This window comes from Amaranthus tricolor, chromosome 8, assembly GCF_026212465.1.
Source record: "Amaranthus tricolor cultivar Red isolate AtriRed21 chromosome 8, ASM2621246v1, whole genome shotgun sequence".
Classification (NCBI taxonomy): domain Eukaryota; kingdom Viridiplantae; phylum Streptophyta; class Magnoliopsida; order Caryophyllales; family Amaranthaceae; genus Amaranthus; species Amaranthus tricolor.
In genome coordinates, this window is record NC_080054.1 from 20,392,315 (window position 1) to 20,409,079 (window position 16,765).

At 33.3% G+C, this 16,765-nt stretch overlaps 1 protein-coding gene and 1 long non-coding RNA gene across 5 annotated transcripts in view; both read left to right on the top strand.

The window, feature by feature from the left end:
• Positions 1-890: 890 nt before the first annotated feature.
• On the top strand, positions 891-10,389 carry LOC130820273 (uncharacterized). 3 transcript variants are annotated; one of them, XM_057685591.1, is made up of 5 exons: positions 891-1,168; positions 5,742-5,860; positions 7,567-7,624; positions 7,885-7,962; positions 9,979-10,389. In XM_057685591.1, the coding sequence occupies exons 1-5, from the start codon at positions 1,009-1,011 to the stop codon at positions 10,170-10,172; spliced, it is 609 nt and encodes a 202-aa protein (XP_057541574.1). In that variant the 5' UTR covers positions 891-1,008; the 3' UTR covers positions 10,173-10,389. The 3 variants fall into 3 exon arrangements, with proteins under 3 accessions (XP_057541574.1, XP_057541575.1, XP_057541573.1); XM_057685592.1 differs by having other exon boundaries at positions 891-1,171; positions 7,567-7,620; positions 9,979-10,163; XM_057685590.1 differs by having other exon boundaries at positions 894-1,171.
• A 2,083-nt stretch (positions 10,390-12,472) lies between these two features.
• LOC130820275 (uncharacterized) overlaps positions 12,473-16,765 on the top strand; it is a 5,002-nt gene continuing 709 nt past the window's right edge. The window contains exons 1-4 of one of the 2 annotated variants that reach the window (XR_009045148.1): positions 12,473-12,639; positions 12,859-12,992; positions 15,655-16,192; positions 16,282-16,765. The exon at positions 16,282-16,765 is cut by the window's right edge and continues 709 nt beyond it. This is a non-coding gene — a long non-coding RNA (uncharacterized LOC130820275). Of the gene's footprint in view, positions 12,640-12,858; positions 12,993-15,597; positions 16,193-16,281 lie in introns of both variants that reach the window. The other variant, XR_009045147.1, reaches the window with a different exon arrangement.

A 16,765-nucleotide genomic window follows, 5' to 3' on the forward strand; every position in this document is an offset into this window, starting at 1 on the left:
GCTTCCATGTGAAGTCCAAGGAGACATAAAAGCTTGCCCTTATATTGCTCGAATGAGCAACCCAACTTTGCGCACTTACGCGTGTTTCCGCCAGCATTTGCTCAATACTGTTCTCATTGTTGCTAATAAATACATGCCTTTATCTATGTTGCAAGTTAGAAGTTGCAACTCAAGCCAAAGCCTCATTGTCAATCTCATTCCCACATACCAAACAACTCATTTATAATTTTTAAATTATTCCTATTAACATACTAAATAAGAAATTGAATTATATTTTAACAATTTTCTGCTATCAAATTTCAATTCAAATCGCACATTTTTACCTTTAAATTTCCATTCCCACATACTAATCATCCCCTCAAAGTTTATTTTCATTGTTCATCAATTACTTTTTAATCATTCATCTTATATAACTCATTTTGTTTCCACTCTTCAAACAACTCCTTTTGTAAGAGACCATCTCATCGTGACACAGGTCCATACAAAAAGGCTTATTAGTAAAAAAACAAAAAAAAAACAAGAAAATTTGAATTCAACTTGTATAAAAAACAGTTTCTTTTAAATAATTTGGACTGATCCAATTGAAATCGTCTTACGATGATAGTTTGGTTAAAGAAATTTAGCTAGTCTCTTGATATACTGTCTCTTTGAGAGACGTCTTTTAGGCCCAACCCATTAAAACTTAATGTCTATTTATCGTATTTTTAATGCCTACTTATATTATTTTTAATATCTACTTATCATATTTTTAATGTCTACTTACAATATCTTAAATAATTATTTTTAATAACTACTTATAATATTTTAAAAAATATATAATAAAGTGACCCAATTAAACATGATCCTATAATAATTTGTGAAAGAAATTAGTGCTCCTCAAAATGTAAGAGGGACATAGGAGTATAATATTTTCAGTTTCCACTTCTCCGAGCTTTCTCGACTTACCGCAACACTCCAACTTCATCCATTTTCTCGCTCCTTACTCCTCCAAATTGTGAAGCTTCGTCTATGGCTTCTCTTTACTCCATGGTCATAACTCCTCCATTCCAACCTTCCATTCATTTAAGAGCTTACTTGTCCCCTTCCTTATCTCCTTTATTTTCTCCATCTTTTAATTTTAATTCTCTCAAACTTTCTTACTTCTCCGGTTCAAGAAGATATGCTCATGGTGGTAACTTTCTTCTCTATCTCTCTTGCAACTAATTCAACAAGTTCAACTTAATTTTCACTTTTTTTTGAATTAGTTCAATTCAACTCATTTTCTGCGCCTTCCATTCATTGTTGTATGCATTTACGCTACTATTTTCACAACAATTGATATGTCTAATTAACCTAGTTTAGTTACCTGTAATCGCATTTTTGTTTTTGGAGTGCTTTATTCTGGTTTATGCTGCACTTATATACTTTCTATATGAATGTAGGTTCCAATTGTAAGTTAATTACTTATTATCCCTCGGGTTACTTTCCTCGTTGTGAATTTCGCGCTGTTCCTATATGATGACCTAAATTATTTTATGAATGTTTTGAACCAAATGCTAGTATGTAAGATGTTGGATATGTTTCAAATTCACATTTCCAATTTTTTTTTTTTTTTAATTCCTATAGAGGAAGTAGTGCAATGGAGAGAATGAAGGAAATAGGAGGTTTTTGTGGTCGTCATCATCATACCCAGGGTAATCCGCTTATAGGAACTATAAACAGGTCTGGGGAGGGAAGGAAGGGGCAACTCAGGTCATACCATAAAGGAGTGCGCGGCCAAAGAGTCCTTCGACTCGAAAAAGATCCACAGATAATCCTTATAAAAAACCTCAGTAGTCAAAAATATATAAATAAAAAATACATATAAACAAAAAACTAACTAGGTAAAAACGAATAAAAGAATGATATGTAAAAAGGCAAAGGCAAAAACAAGAATATCAATTGGTAAGCGAAAGAGTATCAGTAGTCTAATACATGGATAAGACGCCTCCAACTACCTCTATTCAGACTTTGTTGATTTTCCTAGTACGAAATAGCCATTTGGTCGACTTAATATTTGACTCTTCCAGTCGGGCTATGAATATTTATCATACTCCGACAACTTGATTTAATTGGTGAATTTTATTCCAGTTTTGGGAATTTCATTTTTGTAGAAATTTGAGGGAATTTGAAGCTTCTAAGAAGTTATCGATATAATGTGATGGTCTTAGTCAACTACTCAGAGATCAAGTTATGGTGTTTGCATGCTGTTTAGTCGGATTATAGTGATCACAATTGATCATCAATTGATCATTATTGACGTTTTTGAGAAACATTAACTCCATAAGGTGATTCTTGTGATTTTGGCATAAACTGCTTTTAGATAGGACTATGATTTTGCTAAAATTTCACTCACAAGTAGTTTTACATGTTTTCATATCTCCTTGAAAACAAAATATGTGGTCATAGTGCAAAAAAACAAGGTTGCATCATTTCATATTGAATGACTTGTACTTGTTTTTAAATTTACCAAACTAACGCTAATTGTGTCATAAAGGTGTAGAAATTGCTTTTTGGCCAACTCAAGGTATATCTCGTGATATCAGCCACAACTGCATCTTATAACTGTAATCACAACATGGACTGCATTTTTTCAATACGGTTGTAGTTTCTTTCATAGCTGAATCAATGAATATGTAATTTAAAGTTGTTCATGAAAACTAGTACAAGAATTGACAAGCGGAATACTTGTGAAACTATGGGTGTTTGTATAGCATATTTGAAAATGCATTCATTTTGATAGCAAAAGCTTTTGCATTAGAGGCTAGAGTCATGACTTTTATGTGTAGCATCTTCCGATGAAGCCTTTAACAGTTAAATATATGGCACCAGTACAAAATACTACTTATGTTTTGAAATATGACACTTGGGGTATATTTATAAAGAAAATCTAGATTTTTATAGAAGATGAGAGACAAGCGGTTGTCTTAATGTCAAGTTGTCAACCAAAGAGTGGGAACTTACTCAATCTATTAAATGGCTAAGCATCCAAGGCAAAAACTGCAAACACACTCGACAGTTGCTAATAGATAAGAGCATTCAAGTGGTCTAAACTCCAAATCCGCTTCGAATGGGACCTGACCCACTTTGGACCGGAGTTGTATCGTTGAATTTTTCAAGACCGAAGTCGGGATCAGTTATGTTTGGTCTGGTCCCCCTATAGTGTTATGCCTTTCTTTTCCGACTGTTACTAAATATAAAAATTGTAGTGCATGTATATATTCTGGTCGAATTAATGATGCAAATTTAGACAATTAATTGACGATGTTTCTTTGTTTCGTGTGTGTATCTTATTTCTTCATTATTCACCCAAGTTGACCCACCAATCAACGTTTAGGTAACAGTGAAGAGAATGGCTACAACACTATGTTATGTAATGTATCCAAGACAATTCCAAAATGATGATAGTTTTATTCTGGAATACTGGATTTAAGTGTGCTTTGTTTTTTAAGGAAGATTTAGGTCTAATGTGTTAGCATTATATTTTGTATTAGAGGAGAAAGTGGTAAACTAAGTAGATTTTCGTTTAATCGTAATGATTTTATTAATGAATTGATGACTTTGAATGATGTATAAAGTAAACATAGTGTGTTTTTCTTATAGTCCAAATGATGTGTAAAGGAGGTACATTGTGCTATACTTTGAATCTAGTGTAATAACAATACAAGAAAAAGAATCATGCAACTCGGGAAAAGAATGTGCATTGAACAAAATAGTAGAATATGGAGAAGAAACACAATTCCAAAATATCTAATTTTATAACGGCATAGGGGTGTTTGGTAAATAACCCTTGGGTTTGTTTTATGGTTGGTTTTTTTCTTTTTGGTTAATCAAAAAGCCAAAAAAGATTTTTGGTAAATGACTTTACAACAACCAGAAAAGCTGACTTTTAAGTCAAAATGAAAAGACGAATTTGGTTGGTTTTTTTTATTGGCTAATGGACTTGTCAACGACCAATACATAATGTTACCAAATATCTCCTGAAACTGGTGGCTTATGCAGCTAGTCAAACAAAACTATAAATGTCAACAACATTTTACCAAACACCCCCATAATCTCCTTGTTATTCGAGTCTGGACCGTGTCAAAATCCTGAATTGTTAAAATGTAAGTCAGACTGTCGGTCCGTCTAATTTTGCACTAGACTATCACAATGATGCATATTTGATTAAATCCCATCACACTAATATTTTTTTTCTTTTGTTGTTTAGAGAATATTATTTTACTATAAGTAGGTTGCTTTCCTAGTGTTCGATAATTTACAATGAATAGGGATAATATACCTACAAGCATTATAAGTAAACAATATGAAGAGTTTATAGAAGCATATAGCACTAGATAAAACTGATTGCCTGAATAGATTAAGAGGATCTTTGTGGATAACAAATAGATTTGTCACTCATATAGTTGGCTTCATGTTTTATGGCGTACTATAGGTGACTTGATGAAAACTAAAGAGAATCGCAATCTAAGTCATAAGTGATCCACTATGGCTAGTCTCTCCTTGCCATGGGTCCATGAACTATTAGAGGTCTCTAGAGTGTATCTCTAATTTATTATCTTAATATATACTACTAAAAGTTATGCCAATATGCTTTTATAAGTAGATTTGTGGTATGCTAATATGTAATATTTTTTAGTTGAAGATTTCTTTGTGTTTGTGGCTTTTAGCCTCTTATTGTTTAATGATTTCAGAGGGTGCAAAGTAACTTATAAGGCCATTTTGGAATTTTTATTAATTAATACAATTTTTGTATTTTATAGAGATAATGATTGAACTTTAAACTTCGTGAGCAAGATATGTCATGAATAACAAAAGTTTTGCTTGCATTGTTTTGACTTTGCTCTTTTAAAGTTGGAAGGCTTTAATTTTAGCAGGAATTTGAGATATATTGTGTTTAGGACTCTCTATTAGAGATCTATTGGTATGCTGTGTAAGACATAAGGTACATGCTTATACATGATATATTTGTGTCTTGATTCTAGTTTGTAATTTGTTGGAGTTGGCTAAGCTTTATCAATATCAGGGCTTAAACTATAATAAGGATCGTATAAGTTCATGGAGTAAGCTTGGATATATCTGGACTAATGATAAGGTTTCCATTTGAAGAACTAGTGATAAGGTTTCCGTTTGCTGACGACATGTTATGGGCTTTGTTGATGTTGTTACCAATCTCTGTTCTATAAGACTACCCCCTACTCAAACATCGTGCACCACACTAATCAAGGACAAAATACAAAAAGATAATTGGTGCTCTTCTCATTCTTGTACTAGTTATGGTTTTATTATGTTCTACTTTTGTGATATTAGAATCAATGTATTTGAACAACATTATGGCCTACCTTAGCTTCAATTGGATCAAATATCGTTTTTTTGTTTTCAAATCACTAAATTAACATTTCCTGATTTCCGTTTGTTACTTGTATCAAATCGAATTTCTTGTTTCTTGTATCGAATCAAAATTCGTGTATAAGCATTGAACCATTTATGAATTGTGGGATCCATTTGAGAATTTTAGCACCTTAGTGACTGGGTGATTTATCTCTTGATTCTTAGCTGTAGATTGCAAATATTGATTGTGCTGGAACAACAAATTGTGGAATCTATTTTTGAAAGCTAACACCTTTAGTGACTGCTACCTTTGCTGGTGACTTTTTTCTTGATTCTTGGTTGTAAATTACAAATGCTGGATGTGCTGATATTTTGATTTAATATATTCTCAGCTAAGATCAAGGCTCAAGAATCTGAAATCTCTGTAGCTGTAGACTCCTTTACTCAATTCAAACATCTGCTTCTACCCATCACTGATCGGAATCCATACCTTTCAGAGGGAACAAGACAGGTATTTCCACATGGATTTTTCCTAGTTTTTTGGTTCAATATTACTTAAAAAACAGTCATATCTTTTTTAAAATTATAATGACAAGATGTTCATTTCTGCATGATCTATGATTTAAAACACCTTCTTTTGGCCAAATTCTCTTCCAATTGATGGTAGAATCCTTTGATTAAAATAGATTATGCCCATACATGCAGCAGTTACATGAGCTATATATATATAAAGATAAATTACAATAATAATGCCAAAACCTATATAATAAAAGGATCCTTGAGAAAGAAAGTTAGAGAGAAGGAGAACACTCCCATGGCTAGGGTTCCTGGTGGACTATTTTTGTGGTCGATAAATACAATTATGGTGGTCAATAAGGGAGGCTCCTGTGGTGGGGTGGCTTAAAGTCATTTTTCCGTCATCTCCCTTGGTTGATGGGAGCTTTCTCATGTAGGGTGCCTTTAGCATACACTTTATATTCATCCCCACCGATGAGGGTAAGCAAAGGTAGACTTCGTGACTGCTATGGCCTATGGGGCTGTTCAAGGAAGCTGTGTGTATGCAGATAGGGTAGACCCGCTGCATGGGGGATGTAATTTTTTACCAGAAACTTGCTTACGGAAAGGTTAAGGCTTTGCCTCATGTGTTTTTCCTCCCTATCTCTACTTTAACTGAGATTCGGGTAATGTATGTTTCTGGGGTAGGGTGGGTGCATCGGAGGTGGAGTTACTGTATTTCCTCAGCCTTTTCACCAATGGCTTCTCCCAGTGCTGTGTTTAGAGGTAAGGTTTGTATAGCTGCTATTGGGAGAGGCTTGGTGATGGTGATGCACTAGACGTTCGGGGCGGAGACTGTCCCAAAGGAGAAGACCATGGATGTCATGTTTAGTAAGAAAGCACAGCTAGGCCATTGCTTAAGAGATGTTTGGGAAATCCACGACATCCACCACCTTAAGAATATCTGCCTATTTTTGACCAGGGATGGTGATGGCACCAGAGGCGTATTGTGATGCAGGTGGACTCTGATGAACTAGTACGCATGGTGGTCTGGTGACGAATCTTCAACGATGGGCAAGTTGCTAGCTGTTGTGTTCAAGTTCTCAGTCCACTCGCTGTTCTGACTCGTTGAGTCTCTTGTGCGGTGTCCTTGTGCTAGGGTTTCCGCCATTGGGGCCTTAGCTAGGTATTGGGCTGTTTATTGAACATGGGCATTGATTTTTTTTTTCTTTTTTTGGCCGAGATGAAGCGCAAGCTATAATTTTCATAGGCTCTACTTTTTGTTGTCGGGCCATGCTGTCTGGGGCTTTTATCAATCCTAGAGGGCTTTAATCTTTACATGTATCCTAAGATTGATGGACTGTAACTTGTTTGAGTCAGTTTTGGCCTGAGCTCTTTTGTGATTTTGAGAAGGTTTGGGTCCTTTGTCCCTCCAGGGGTTCCCCTTGTACGTTAATGTTTTTTGGGTTACCATTTACCAATTTAAATTTAATTTCGAAAAAAATAATGTCAAAGCCTTAATATCAACAATATGAGGTGGCTACATGACCCCAAACCAGTCAGTGTGGAAAATCGTCGCTAGCAAAGAATATTCAGTAGAATTAATATCTAATACTAATCAACCACTAAGAAAATCTATAGATGAACATCAATTTTTCCCTTTTTTCCCTGAGCAATGCGTATTCCACTGATGAGATAACAATCTTGACTTGATTACTGCAGGCTGCTGCAACTACTGCTGCTTTGGCGAAGAAGTATGGGGCAGACATAACAGTTGTAGGTATTTACCTTTTACTTTATTTTTTTTTTGATAATGCAGACAAAATTAGGACTTGGCTTGTCTATAAACATGGCAAAGCTGCATGCACGACAGCATGAGTGACTGTAATAGTTTATGGCTGAAAAATCTGAGTTGTGGAGTTGTTGTTTTGCGCCAATTTAACATAGTAACAAAAGACTGAGCTCTAGCGAGGCAGTATTTATTGTGAAAAGTTGTTTCAAAACTTCATTTCTGGCTAATTTAGCTTATGCTAATTGCAGTTATTGATGACAAGCCAAAAGAATCACATCCTGAGCATGATACACAACTGGCGAGCCTCCGATGGCATTTGTCCGAAGGTATGTAAATTTGTACACCCTCTTTACTTCAACTTGTACTCCAAAGCCCAACAATTTTTTCCTTCTAAATCACTGGACTTGCTATGAAATTTAAAGGAACAGAAATGAAATAGCGTACTCTATAAGATGCAAAAGCTATCGATTTTTGATCAATTCTTTGCTTTTATTTTCACATTTTTAATTTTACAGAGTCAAGATTGAAACTAGTTATCTTGTGCAATGCTCATCTATCTGTTACTTAAACTTTCTAAAATAAGGATGTATCAACATGAGGAGTTGGTTATTGCTATTTCAAATAGTCCTCTCCGTTTCAGGCATAATTCAACAACATTTCATTAACCCTATCACCCAGTGCCATTTAGTGACATAGTACAAAATAAGGCTGCATCGCATTGCATCGACAACATTGTGAAGACTTTCCAAAATAACAACCCAATATTTTCCCCGTAATAACGGTGTAAAAAACTGCATTCTGAATCATATTAAGGGATAATATCTCATGCTTTCGACCGATATTTAAATGCTATGATAACTATTGAGATTAATGGTGTGACTTGAGTGCACAATTGATGTGTGCATTCATGCACTCATGGGATGGAATCCTACGGATGACTTGAATGGGTGTATTAAGTTGTGACTTAATGTTTGTGATTTGTGATGGAATTTAAGAGCTTGATTAATTCTTGGAGTAATGAAGGGATTAATGTGTGTGTGACTTAAATGTGGGAGTTATGAATCTTAATGAAGAAGTGGAAAAAATGCTCTACTATGTTGGGTCGAGCAAAGCTGTCAGAATGCCCACTGAAGACCACTCGACCGGACCGCTCGACCGAGCGAGCTCCAGAGTGGGTCGAGCGAGCTCGGTCGAGCGAGCAGACAGAATGTATCCTATAGCCCGCTCGACCGTGCCAATCTTTGTTTTGGTCGAGCAGACCTTCTGACGTTCATAGGATGTTGTTTTTGACTCTTCAAGTTCTTGGAGCTGTTTCATTGACATTTATTCTTAGCTTTAATGTATTGAATGTTGCTTAGTGTGATCTCCCCTATAAATAGGGAGCTCATTTGTTCATCCAAACACATCAAACATAAACCCCTAAGCGGCTAAGCCTAAACACATAGCCTTTGTTCTTCTCTTACTCAATTGTAATAGTTTGTTTGTAAGAGTAAGTTTTTATTCCATTGAAATAATATAAGCAAGAAACTACACACCACGGAAGACGTAGCCATAATTGGGTGAACCTCCTTAAATCATTGTGTCAAATTTGGATTTTAATTTCTTTTAAACGTTGTTAAGATCATTGCATTTGTTATCGTTCATCAAGGTACTTCGAACCTTATCAATCTTAGCTCACATTTCAATAACCATGTTACTCCCGTTACCGCGTCACCATTTTGTTGCCGTTATCGCATAATAACACTATGTTAAGTGACTCCCACCTAGGTGAGATTTGAGGGGATTGGATGAAACAACCTTACTCTAGTGAGTGATAACAAATAAGTTGTTTTGGATCGACCCTTGATAGCAAACGACACTTGTAACTTTACATATATAGGAAGTATACATGATTTGATGAGTCATTTTGAGAGTCGATATGACCAAAGAACTATAAATGTTTAGTCCCATCAAATATGAAAATTGCTTTAGGCACAATTCAAGTTGTAAAAATGTTGTGTCCTCTTCAAGTGCTCAGATACCGATGCTTTTGAGCTTAAATGTCAAACGAGGAGTCCAGGTATTATGTTTGTTTCTACTCTTGAACCCCATGTGATGCCTAAATTACACGATTTAAATATGATTTAAAAAATGACCTATCTGGCCTCTTGCCTCTTGCCTCACTCCTCCATTATGTAGAGACAAGCTTTCTAATTATTTCATAATTTATCATATCCAAATTTGCCGTTAGTATGGACAGGGGTTGCCTGTCAATCTGTGTACATATTTTACCAAGGTACGCATGAGCCAAATTTTTTCAGTCAAATGCTTCCTTTTGAATGAATCTTTCAACACAATGACAGGTGGGTTCCAGGAATTTAGGCTGCTAGAGAAACTCGGGGAAGGAAGTAAACCTACGGCCATAATTGGTGAGGTTGCTGATGATTTAAGTTTAGATTTGGTCGTTCTAAGCATGGAAGCCATTCATTCAAAGCACATTGATGCAAATCTCCTGGCAGAGTTTATTCCATGTCCCGTGTTACTTTTACCCTTATAAGATAGATTTTGCCGCCCTATTGCCCTGTATCTTAGTTTGTACCATTCTGGTTGTTCTACTGTTTACTACTAGTTTGGGCCTTTCTTTTGGTATCATAGTGACCCTAAACAATTGAGTTGGAGTTCAATGTTGTACAGTATCCTGTGCTCTTCTCAACAATATTTGTAAGCTAATTAATCTGCATCAGTCAGATTCTCCCTTTGCTTTGATAACTCTATATCCCATTTTACGCTCATGTTGTGTCGCCTTAATGTAACGCATGATTTACCTTCATCCATGGTATTTTATGTCTGATTACAAGACGAGACACATTATGAAACGTATATTTGAATGAGTAACCCCACCATAAATATTGCTCAACTTATTATTTTCAGTGTTTACATAGAGTAAAATCATAAAATGCTCTGATGTTGGAGACAAAAACGTACGTTTTTTGTTGGAGGTATGTGAAAAACATGATGGTTTTAGGGCCATGTATATTGTTGTATCACATAATTTTGCTTTTGTGTTGAGCTGTAGATCGTACTGTTTGATTGTCATGCTTCATGAATCATGAGTTATTTTGCCAACATTATTAAATTTGGTTTGGTACAAATTAGCCTCGCAAAAAGGTTTTAAGGGAGTAGTTGTTTTCAGGCTTGAAGCTAATTATGACACGCCTTTCTCGTGCTAGACTAGTGGGGGTTCTGATTTTTTGCCCCTTTGATGGATTTTTTTTTTTTTTTATTTTTGAAATTCCCTTTTCATGATATTTCCTGCTTCTAAGTTTGGTAATTGGTATCACTCGAAAATGTTCCCTAGGATTCATCACATTAGTTACATTTTGAATATTTCATTTAAAAGAAAGTTTTGTTATTATTTTTTTTTTGTATTAAGAGAGTTTTAAATATAATTTTATATCATATTACTATATGATAATATCAGCAAGTTTTGTATGAGATCGTCTTATCGTGAGACAGGCTTATATAATTTTTAAAAAAAAACTGATTAAGTAAGTTAAAAACAGTTTTATTGTGCGGTTTTTTAAAAGTTAATATTAGGCTAATCCATATAAAATCGTCTCACAATGAGACGGTCTTAATAAAAAATTTGTAATAATGTTATAACAACATCACATTCCTTCAAATGACTCACATAAGCGGAGTTTTGAGTTTGGTAAAGTTGGATGTACATAAGAAAATGGCATCATGAAAATCTTAGATTGTTTAAATATAAAACATAAAAAAGTGTATTAAAAATAAATACTTTTGCAGAAAAACAAATGAACCAGAACTTATCAAGTATATAATTACTTGTTCTTTTTAAGTATATAATTATACAAATTTTCAAATTAGACAGTTTCACGGTGAAACCACTTTTATTGAATTGGATTAATGTATACTTATGGTTTTAAAATGATCACTTATATTCTTTAAGTGATCACTTACAATCTCAAATTGATTAATTATAACCTTAAATGATCCACTTATATTTTTTAAGTGATCATTTTGTAATCTTCAAGCGATCACTTATAATTTTAGTGAGCGCTCAAGTGACTAATTAGAAAATGAGTTGATTGTATCGGCCGGTTCCATTGTAAGATGGTCTCATACAAGATTTGATATTTAAACATTTATCTAATAAAGATATGCATGCAAAAATTATCATGTAATAAAAATTAATTTAACGTAATATGATATATTGTATTCATCATAGCGATAAAACAATAGTTTAGTGTAATAAAAGAATAATAAAAGTATCTAATATAACTAAATTGATTATTTTAGGTTTTTCAGAATATATATTTACTAATTTTTATATCATAATTTTGTTACTTGATTGTGCACTGACTGTAAAAAAAAGAGTCAAGCACAATCTTTATTCTTGCCTAAATGGCTAAATCTATTCAGTCAAGATTAACTTTTGTAATAGTATAAGTATTAAGGGTGACAACTAAAAAGGACTAGATATCCTTATTTGTGACAAGGATAACCTTACATCTTTTTTTTTTTAACCTTACATCTATGTAAAATTATCGATAACGTAATATACATAAAAGTTTTACAATTTATGCATAAAATTATTTTATTTAGAACGTGCGTGGGGCATATATATATATATATATATATATATATATATATATATATATATATATATATATATATATATATATATATATATATATATAAGATCTAATAGGAAGGGGTGTGAAAATAACAAGGATAGGAAGCAATCTCAACTGTGTGATCACATGTTCAATGGTTAGGATAAGTTACATCCCCTATATAGATTGCACACGGTTTTCTTAACTATGAACCATTTTTTTTTTTTTTTTTTTAATTTTCTAAACATTAAACCTGTTCATTTGTTCTTTTCACCCTTCTCTCTTTGTGTTCTTTGATTGTTCCTTCGATTTTTACTCTTCGATTGTGTTTTCGATTTTACTCTTCGATTGTGCTCTTCGATTTTACTCTTTGAATTAAATCTGGTATGTAATCAATATCTCAATCACATTTTCGATTTTTGCAATTTTATTCATATATTTTGCGATTTTGCGAAGCTTGTGATTCTTGTGCGATTCACAGTTTGCGAATTTATGTTATGAGTATACAATGATTCTTGTGCGATTACAACAAATGATTCTTAGAGTAAATGATTATTCAATGTTTTTAAGGTTTAATCCTGTGCGATTCTTGTGTTTATTCAGTTTTCGATTTTTAGGGTTTGTGAACCAAAAATCGAAAGATCCATCAACAATATTAACAAATGAAGAATCAAAAAGATCCATCAACAATGAACAAGAATGCTCAAATTCATCTTTACAATTGGCTGAATTAGAAGGTAATTTTTATGAAATCTAAATTTTAGTGTTTATAAAACCTATAAATCGAGAATTTCATGTAATGCTTTCTGATCAAACATGTGATTCTGATCAAATGTGATGCTTTTTGTGCTATTAATTTCTTAACCCATAGTGAACCCATACTGAACTGTGATGCTTCCTTGATTAATGTGTGATGTTTTCTTGTTCATATATATTGGAAAAAACCTCATTTGCTGCAGTTTTTTGCCATTATTTGTTGCGATTCTGACCCCAAGCAATAGTGATAGCAGCAAATGGCCTATTTTAAATGCCGCGGTTAAAAACCGCAGCAAAAAAGGACATTATTTGCTGCGGTCAACCCATAACCGCAGCAAATAAAGAGGAGTATTTGCTGCGGTCAGCCTCAAAACCGCAGCAAATAGTAAATACTATTTGCTGCGGTTTTGAGGCTGATCGCAACAAATACTCCTCTTTATTTTCTGCGGTTATGGGTTGACCGCAGCAAATAGTTGGTATATTTTTTTTCTTTTTTCGTTTACTACTAATAATAATCCAGTAATAATGTACAATGTAATAAACAATGATTAATCCAATAATCCAATGATAACCACAATGTATTGTGATGCTTTCTTCATAATGCATTACATGTTTAAATTGAGAAGGATAATTTGTTTATGTTGCATAATATTTAAATCTAATAGAATTGTGATTCTTAGTATGATGCTTTCATAATGCATTTTCTTAGTATATAGTGAAGCATACATGATGCTTTCATCAAAAAACCATCACATATTTATCAATAAAGTATCACATTACATGACTCGAGAATAAGTTGGCTCAGTATGAGTTCAAAAAGTACTAGCACATTTTTATAAGCAAGAATCACATATATATTAAGACAGCATCGCATTTGATCAGAATTTTCTTCATAGATTGTTGTTTATGTTGCGTAATATTTAAATCTCATAGTATCTTTTTTTTATTATTAAATAGTGACTAAAACTTTGAGAACTGTAACACATGTTAGTCCTAACGGTTCTACTGAGTGGTTTCCTTATTGTGAAGATGATAAGAAGCCATTTGTTGGTTTGGTTTTTGAAAATTTAGAAAATCCATTTGATTTTTATACTAGGTATGCAAAAATTTGTGGTTTTGATATACGTTTGGCTACTACTTGTAAACGCAAAGGTGTTATTGTTTTGAAGTACTTTATTCGTAGTAGGGAGGGATTTATGGTATCTAGAGTTAAGAAAAATAAGGGTGATGTTGTACTGTATAAGAGATAAACCAAAAGAGTTGGTTGCAAGGCGAAGTTGATATTGAAAATTGATAAAAAGAAAGGAACGCATTTTGTTTTCAAGTTTGTTGAGGGGCATAGTCATTGTCTTATTAGCCCTACATCGCGACACTATTTAAGGGGTAATAGGAAATTGACTATTTTACACAAGAATTTCATATCAAAAAATGCACAAATTAATGTAGGACCAGTCAAATCATTTAGACTTTTCAAGGAAAATGTAGAGAGTTATGAAAATGTGGGAGCTACTATGTAAGATTTCAAAATTTTTCATAGAGATTTTAAATATTACATCAAAGGTGATGATGGAAAGATGTTGATTGAGAATTTCATTAAGAAAAGAGATATTTTCCCAGGGTTTTATTTTGACAATGCACTAGATGAGGATAACCACATTTCATGTCTTTTTTGGGCAGATCCAATAAGTAGGAAGAATTACGCCCTATTTAGAGAGATGGTCACCTTTGATTGTACTTATGATACTAATAAATATAGTATGGTTTTAGCTCTTTTTACCGATGTAGATCATCATAGGTCTTGCATTACATTTGGTGTTGGTTTGTTGGCTAAAGAGGATACTGAGTCATTTGATTGATTGTTTAGGACTTTTTCATACTGTGTGGGGGATTGTATGCCTACTTATTTGATAACTGATCAAGACCCAGCAATGAAAATTGCAATTAAGAATGTTTTTCCAAATACAATACATAAACTTTGTATGTGGCACATAATGAGCAAAGTCACAGACAAAGTAGGACCTGAATTGAACAAAGATGAGTTTTTTTTGAAAGAATTAAATAGTTGTGTGTGGAATGTTAAACAAGAAGAAAATGAGTTTGAGGAGAAATGGGAGGCAATCATGATAAAGTATAATCTTCTTGAGGATAAATGGTTTTGTAACTTGTTTAGCATATGAGACCAATGGATACCAACATATTTTAGGGACATCACATTGGGATGGATTTTGAGAGCTACATCTCGATCAGAGAGCATTAACAATTTTTTTAACAATTTTTCAAACCCGCACATGATGTTTGTTGAGTTTTACATGAGCTATGAAAGTGCAATAGATGCCCAAAGATATAACCAAGAAAAGTTGAATGTATCATCACTTCATACGATACCCCAATTAAAAACTCCATTGCCAATTGAAAAGCATGCTAGTGAAGTCTATACAAGAACAATATTTTTTCTATTTCAATACGAAGTTTATAAGTATAGTTTCAAGACTTATATTCAAAGTATTGAAAAAAGTGAAAGTTTTGAAACTATAATTGTTTTGGACTCGGTATTAGACAAGATGCACAAAGTCACATTTATTGCAGGAAGTTCAATTGATGAGCTTTAAGTAGATTGTCGGTGTAATTTGTTCAAACGTATAGGCCTGTTATGTTGTCATGCGATTTGTGTTATGAGTGCAAGGCAAATAACACAAATCCCAAAGCAATATATCTTGGATCGTTGGACAAAACTAGCTATGAAGAAGCCTATTTTTGATATGCATGACAATTTGATTGAAGACCATAAAAATTTGGACAACACGGGAAAGTTGTTGGGGGAAGTTTGGTCGAAAATATTCCATTGTGTTGGTTTAGTTGAAGGAAGTGAAAGTGAATTACAATCACTTCTAAAAATCCTCAAGAATTTTAGTAGAAAATTGGAGGAAAGTGATGATGTAAGGTTGGAAATTACGAAAGAACAACAAATAGAATTTTTGTTACGGCCAAATTCATCGCCAACAATGGAAATCCATCGCCCAATACAATCAAAAAATAAGGGAAAGAGGCAGAGGATAGTTAGTGAAAAGGAAAAAAATATCAAGCAAAGTAAAAAGAACAAACGAAAGTGTAAAACTTGAGAGGAATTTGATTACCATGATAGTCGTAATTGCCCAACAAGAAGAACATCTTTGTAAATAAGGTACGTATTCTTTTATATGAATATTTTTTTGATGTATTGCTCTTGAAAAATATTGATTTAATATTAACTGACTTTGAAAATGTGTATAGGTTGCTTTTGATTACAATGATAGTCGTAATTGCCCAACAAGAAGAACAAGTTGCTTTGGGTTGCTTGCTTTTGCTGTTTACAAGTTGCTGCTTTACATGTTGATTTAAAGTTGCTGTTTTGTTGCTATTTCGCATTTACATGTATTATATTATGTTGTCATGCACACAAAGTACGTTATGGTGGAAAGATTAAGAACATAATGATCTTAATCAATTATTAGCACGGAATAGAACTTAAACTGCTTTGCTTGGATTATGCCCATTTTATGTTATGTATTTCATCTTATTTTATGTCCATTTTTATATTCATATTTATGAAGAAAGCATTTTATGTTATGTATTTCATCATAAATTCATTTTTATATGAATATTTATGATAAAAGAAAGCATCACATTACTATGAAGAAAGTATCACATATTTAAAAAGAAAGCGTCACATTTGTTTTGGTAATAAAAAAAAGAGATAGCCTGAAGAAAGCATCAC